This window comes from Papaver somniferum, unplaced genomic scaffold, assembly GCF_003573695.1.
Source record: "Papaver somniferum cultivar HN1 unplaced genomic scaffold, ASM357369v1 unplaced-scaffold_139, whole genome shotgun sequence".
Classification (NCBI taxonomy): Eukaryota; Viridiplantae; Streptophyta; class Magnoliopsida; order Ranunculales; family Papaveraceae; genus Papaver; species Papaver somniferum.
In genome coordinates this window covers 4,177,581-4,184,327 of record NW_020623156.1, presented here as the reverse complement: position 1 = coordinate 4,184,327, position 6,747 = coordinate 4,177,581, and the positions used below count along the sequence as shown (strand labels likewise).

Genomic DNA, 6,747 nt, shown 5'->3' with positions numbered 1-6,747 from the left:
CACAAGGTTTTGTGGTGGAAGGAGAAGAAGACAAGGTGTACAAGTTGAAGAAATCTTTGTATGGCCTAAAGCAAGCACCAAAAGCTTGGTATAGTGAGACAGATGGATACTTCAAAAGTAAAAACTTCAACAAAAGCAAGTGTGAGCCTACACTATATGTGAAGACACAAGGTACATTTATTCTCATTGTTGCTTTGTATGTTGATGATCTATTTTTACGGGTAATGATGTTCATATGATTGAACAATTCAAGAGAGAAATGATGACGAAATATGAAATGAGTGACATAGGTTTTCTCAAGTACTTCCTTGGTATTGAAGTTCACCAAAGTGAAGATGGAGTGTTCATTTCTCAAAGCAAGTATGCCGAAAAAGTGTTGGAGAAGTTTGGTATGCTTGGTTGTAATCCTACATCAACACCACTCATAGTAAATGAGAAACTCAAGAAGGATGACGGAGGAAGAAAAATTGATGAGACTTACTATAGAGGTCTTATTGGAAACTTGTTGTATCTTACACGCACAAGGACAGATATTATGTTTGCTTCAAGTATGCTTTCTAGGTTCAAGAGTTCACCTAGTCATCTACATCTTGGCGCGGCAAAGAGGTTGTTAAGGTATAAACAAGGAACTATGAATTTTGGGATCAAGTATTTTACAAATTCAAGTGTCAAATTGGATATTGTGATAGTGACTTGGGAGGTTATATTGATGACATGAAGAGTACATCGGGGTATGTTTTTTCTCTTGGTTCGGGTATATTTTCTTGGGCATCGAAGAAGCAACAAACCGCAGCTCAATCTACAATGGAAGCGGAGTACATTTCGGCATCAATAGCTACATCTCATGTCGTATGGATAAGAAGAATTTTGGAAGATATCCAAGAGAAGCAAGATGGTAGAACTGAATTTTTTTGCGATAACAAATCAGCAATAGCAATATGTAAGAACTGAGTTGAACATCGTAGAGCAAGACACATTAAGCTTAAGTATCACTTCATTCGAGAAGCGGTTGAAGATGGTGAGATAAAACTTAAGTATTGCAAGACAGAAGACCAATTGGCGGACATATTCACCAAGGCACTTCCCAAAGGAAAGTTTCAACATTTCCGTGAACTACTAGGAGTAGAGGAACATCACATTAAGAAGGAGATTGTTGAGTAATGTAATGTTGTTATTGTTGGAAAGCGGACTGCAAAAGGCTTGCAAATGGATTGCAGCTGAATAGTGAGCCAATGTAATTGGAGTGTTAACCTTATGTTTAGTTAGGAGTTGACTATATGGGTGGATGTAGAACATCCACACGTTTTCTTGTAATGGCTCTCTTGTAGCCAAGTATATGTTGGTTGTAGTAGAGAGAAAAGGTAAGAGAAAGTAATTAGAATCGTAAGGTGTTGTAAGATAAGAAGTTAATGAAAAAAAGAGAGTGAGAAGAACTGAGAGTTCCCACGTCTCCGTTGACAAAATCAGTCCTAAACACATGCTTTCAATCACCCAAATTACCAGCAAACAACAACCATGACGATCATGTATATGACTAATCTTTAGTTTTTCTGTCTCGATCTCTTCATCTGAGTTTCTCTATTAACTGCTACTAATCAGTTCTTTGTTGTTTATGTATTTAACAGTAAGAACAAGATAACCTCCAAGGGGGAAAGGGAGGGGGGAAAAAGTAAGTATATCATGAAAAATCGGAAGTAATTTTAGAAATTTGTGTTTAATTTTCTATTAAGTTTGTATTGATGGTATTTTCAATTGTCGGTGTTGATCTTTTTTTGCCAAGAAAGATTGGTATGATATCAAGGCACCATCTATGTTCTCTGTGAGAAATGTAGGAAATACTCTGGTTTCTAAGACTTGAGGAACCAAGTTTTTTTTTCATTTCCTTTTAGGTTTGATTTGATATCATTGCATTCGCTATATGAAAATAGAGGATTATAGACAGTTCACTTTACACGCATTTGGTTGATTGTGGATCCTGTTTAGGCACGAATCATAAATTGTTTAGAAAGCTAATATTTGATCTTTTATTATCATTAGTGTTATTTTGGTTTGTTTTGCGGTGTTTTTACCATTTCCTATGTTTTTCGGGTTTTCTTTATTTACAGCTTCAATCAACTGTAATTTTGTGTTGTAATGTGGCTCATCTGATCCTGTGTTGGTATGCTTGCAGTTTAATTTAATATGTTCTCCATACTTCTATAATGCATTGTCATATTTTTTTATCAGTGAGCACATCGTTTTCTTTTCCTGCATGCGCAGGCTGGTGTTGCGAAGTTATATACTTGGTTGTCGTTGATGACTTGGAGCTCGAGTGAGTACATTGTTTTTGGTCTCATAATTGTCTCATGAAGTGGGTGTTATTTTCTTTGATATATATCTACTTGAGCTAACCATTTTGTTTGATCTGTTGTAGTTAATTGTCACTCAGGGGAGGAAGCACAGGTTGACTAAACCTGGGTATGAACTACATCCTTATATACAGGATCACAGAGGAGGATGGTGTGAACGCTACTCGTCTCGGCATAGTCACATATAATGCAAGGTACGGTTCTTATTCTCAGTTTCACTTATATGTTAACCATTTAAAGAAACAACTCGACGACAAAGGCTCATTGTTGAGTGAACTTTTCTTTTTGTTGATACAGAAGTGTGCGCCACAGTGACGAGTACACCACTGGGATTGAGTACACCTGCAGATGAGCGTCATACTAGCTTACATTGCATGGTTAGGCGAGGGAAAGGCTGATGGTGTCACATATGAGTAACTACTTACGCAATTTATGTACACCTGGAGATTGAATGATTATTCCACCTCCACCATATGATCCACATGCAGGATACCCCGTGCCTCCACTAGAGATGACTGCACAAGCCCCTCTACCACCACACAATGATTATGCACTGATCGAATTTTAATAGTGGTAAGAAAAGTTGTCATTCACTAAAAGTTGTCATTCACTCAGACTTGTCGGATTGATTTTAAGTTTTAATAAAAGAAAATACTAAAAATAAGAAAATATATATATACAAAATAAAGTCATAGGATGAAGAGGGACCGAGACTCGGGATTCCACTGCTTTTCATGTTCATGGGATTCATAAATTTATCCTAGACATTTATAGCTCAAAAAAAAAAGAAACAATGACTCTATTCTTTGCCAAAGTAGATTTCGTAAAACATCAATTGTAAATTACAAGAATAGTGTATCTAAAACACCTAAGACTAAGCATATACTATCTAACAAGATAACAATTGATTAATAGAAATCATAAATCATTTAAAATCGGTGTAAAAAGTAAATAAGGAATTAATTAAATTACCCAAAGTATGAAATCCAGCTTCCTCCGTTGTCCCAGTGATGGGTTCTAGCTCCACATGGTGAAAACACACTCAAGGGAATTTTTTATTGCTCAATAGGTGTTTTACAAAGAGGAAAATATAACTCAGGTAATTCGCAACACTGAAAAGGCGTTACAGAGATCACCATTACAATAATTGTTACAAACTAAAGGTAATCGTTAGAAACTGGCCGTTACAAACTGTTAAATATGCGACCCTTAAAACGACAGTTTTATACGATTTTATGTTCTTCAGGTTCTTCTTCCCTGCAGCAACAGAAAAATCTGCTCTGCAGCTTTCTATTCCTCTCTGTCGCCTCTCCCAACTCTCGACCCCCCTCTCTATGAGTCCTGTATCACCCTTATATACTATCAGGATCACCAAAATCACTGTAATAACTCCCGAATCCTCCTCCAAAACTCTGCCATACACGGAAATATATTCTTTCCTTTTTCTTCTCCTGCACGCGTTTCACAGCTGGTAAATCTTCTTAATTATCTTTGTCTCCTTCCGAATGGTTGTTAGAGTTATACTAGCATGCGCAAACTCGGTCCAACTCAAGCAAATCCCGTGAATATCTCCATCCATGACGTGCTCCCTGTCTGACGAGATTACGTCAAATCTTCCCATTTAGTCGAATTGAAAGCACTTACCAATCCTGTTGTGATATAACAGGCTGGTACATATCCAAATCAAGAGAAAAATCCGACCAAATCTCCATGAGTTTAATGGAGAATATCCTCCCATACACGTACGCCCCTGTCCTCTTCAACACTAGTTAACTGGACAAATTCAAGCGATCCAGAGACCCATACCAAGCCTGTTAAGATAATTCAAGTCTTCCCGAAGAATATCAGCCATTGAATCTCCTTCTAGCATGCTAAAATGTCCAACCCTAATTCTGCCTGCGTCTGAATTATTTTCCCGCCAATTTTGAAATTCAAAATGTAGATGATGACCTCCCCCTAACAGAGACGGGGGTTCGAATAGTAGTTGGCCAACTGAGGTGCCCCTTAGCCAAATATGGGGGTCCGTATAGCAACTGTCCTTTGAGGGTGCCCCGAGCAACTTTTCGAGCCGAATTTTCCAACAATATTTATTTCCAAAAAATACCTACAAACACACAAAACACCATAATAAGGACGAAAACGAGTACTAACAATACGAAAGATTGAGGACAAAATAGACACATAAATGCGTCTATCAAATACCCCCAAACTTATTATTTGCTAGTCCTCGAGCAAAACTAATAAAAAACAAAACCGAGTTAATCTCGGGAGGGTTTACCAGAGGTGTACCCACAAAACCATGACTTCTAATTGGTCACAAGTATCCAAAGAGTTATGAGGACATACAAATTCTCAACCTATCTCCAAGTAACTAGAATGCCATAGAAATTAAAGGTGTCATCTCTAAAGCTGACTGAAGAAAAGGGGAGACATATCCGCAACACTGCTAGATAAAGAGATATCCGCTACACAACTAGATAAACATTGTAAGATGCGTCCGCTGATTTACAGCTGGATAAGATTAGGAGAGAGATAAATATGAGAGGGACATCTGCTACACAGCTGGACTAATTACGTGTGATGAGTTAAACCAATGCTAGAAAGATCTTATGCCAGATTGAAAGCGGACTAACGAAGCAACCAAATGTATCTTTCTTCGACTCTCTCATAGTGCTCAGTAGAAACACTTTCTTCGGTCTTCAACTGTTGATGATAAACTATCGAACCTCATAGAACCTTGACAATTAACTCTTCTCTTCGATGTCTTGCTTGACTTAAAAATTTCTACTTCCCTATGACCTTATTGAACAAAAAACTAATTATAGAACAAAAAGAACGTAATGATTTTTTTTTCTTTTCCTTCATTTATTTATTTATTTTATTATTATTATTATTATTATTATTATTTATTTATTTATTTGGCACAAAAATTACAAGACAAAAATTTACATGGCCATGAGAGAAGGACTTTAAAAACTTGGATCTTCGCAACTTGTGATGTCTTGGTATCATGAATTCGAACAACTTATACCATTTGCTCTTATAACTTCTTATAACTAAGTCTTCAACTTTGATTTTTGAATTATTCTTTTCTATTGTTGCTTCTAAACCTTAACCGTCTTCAACTTTCTTCATAGATTTTGATGTCGCTCCGCTTGTTGATGATGATAACTTTCTACTGAGAGAGAGTCGTAATCCAGTAACTAAGACTACATTGTGAGGTTGCTTTGTCTTTCTGGCATTTCCTGACCTACTTGCCTATCCATCATGGATGGTTAGGTCCAGCACGGTTACCCTCTAAAAGGAACAAGTTCTCTCCTGAATTTCAAAGATCTCAATGTCTTTTTCTCTAATGTCTCAAAAGATTGTTATCTCTAGCATTCCAATTTCTATCTTTTCGGTGAGAAACAATATGTAAACTTAGCTAACCGGATACTATGTGACGCTAGAAGTTTCAAAAATGCGACTAAAAAGTTCTTCCCCACCCCCAAACTTAAATCTAACATTGTCATCAATGTTCTAAAGATGAAATTAAAAGCATGAACAAGGAGAAAATGTTACCAATTGAAGCAAAAGAGATAAGGAAAGATATTACCGTGTCGCATGAATATTGGGTTACCTCCCAAGAAGTGCTAAGTTTAAAGTCTTCAGCCAGACTAAGAAAGGATTAGTCACCTTATAAAATCATAAAGTAATAGCCGGAATAACTGTGGATCACCAAAACCAAATAGGGCTATCACAAGTAAAAGGAATCTGCAACATGCCAAGAAATTAACAGATAAAGTACGCCCTTGTCTAGTTTCATGTTTAAGACAACTACATCTAGCTGTGGTTCAGGTTCAGGTTCTATAACTGGCACTACACCAAAACCAGGATTTTGTAACAGTGCAACCTGTCACAGTTTATTTTTCAGTCACTGATACACCTGTGATAAGTCCTGCAACAGTTATAACTGTTATTAAATTTTGTATTCGTGATAATAATTAGGAATATTAAATTCTTTTATTAGTCACAATAATATTTGTTGACAATTTACAGACAATCACAATTATAATTCAAAATGATGATTCCACCCAAATATTTCACCACATCTAAAACAACCCCAAAATTATAACACTTTGAATTTTACTTGTCACTAATTTTCCCACATTTGTACAAACTAACAATTATATTTCATTTCTATAAATCAAAATACATTTTTCTTTTTTTTTTTTAATTTTCTTAATATTAGAAAACACGATCAAGACCAAGTCAAGAAGTCATGACTTTATAGAAATTTGACTTTGACATATCTGCTTCTTCCGAAGACGGTGAAAATTACCAGACTACCCTTATCGGAATAAGTGCAATAAAAATTCTAAAGATTGTGAAAATGACCAGACTACCCTTATCGGAAATA

At 36.2% G+C, this 6,747-nt stretch overlaps 1 protein-coding gene and 1 long non-coding RNA gene across 3 annotated transcripts; both read left to right on the top strand.

Moving 5' to 3' along the window:
* Positions 1 to 262: 262 nt before the first annotated feature.
* LOC113335300 (uncharacterized mitochondrial protein AtMg00810-like) lies at positions 263 to 951 on the top strand. Its single transcript, XM_026581399.1, has 2 exons — positions 263 to 615; positions 690 to 951. Exons 1-2 carry the CDS (start codon positions 263 to 265, stop codon positions 949 to 951), a joined length of 615 nt encoding a protein of 204 aa, XP_026437184.1.
* Positions 952 to 1,382: 431 nt separating this feature from the next.
* Positions 1,383 to 3,008, top strand: LOC113335139. 2 transcript variants are annotated; one of them, XR_003353167.1, is made up of 5 exons: positions 1,383 to 1,526; positions 1,626 to 1,669; positions 2,260 to 2,311; positions 2,414 to 2,542; positions 2,646 to 3,008. It is a non-coding gene; the product is annotated as an uncharacterized LOC113335139 (long non-coding RNA). The 2 variants fall into 2 exon arrangements; XR_003353168.1 differs by having other exon boundaries at positions 2,227 to 2,311.
* The last annotated feature ends 3,739 nt before the right edge of the window (positions 3,009 to 6,747 follow it).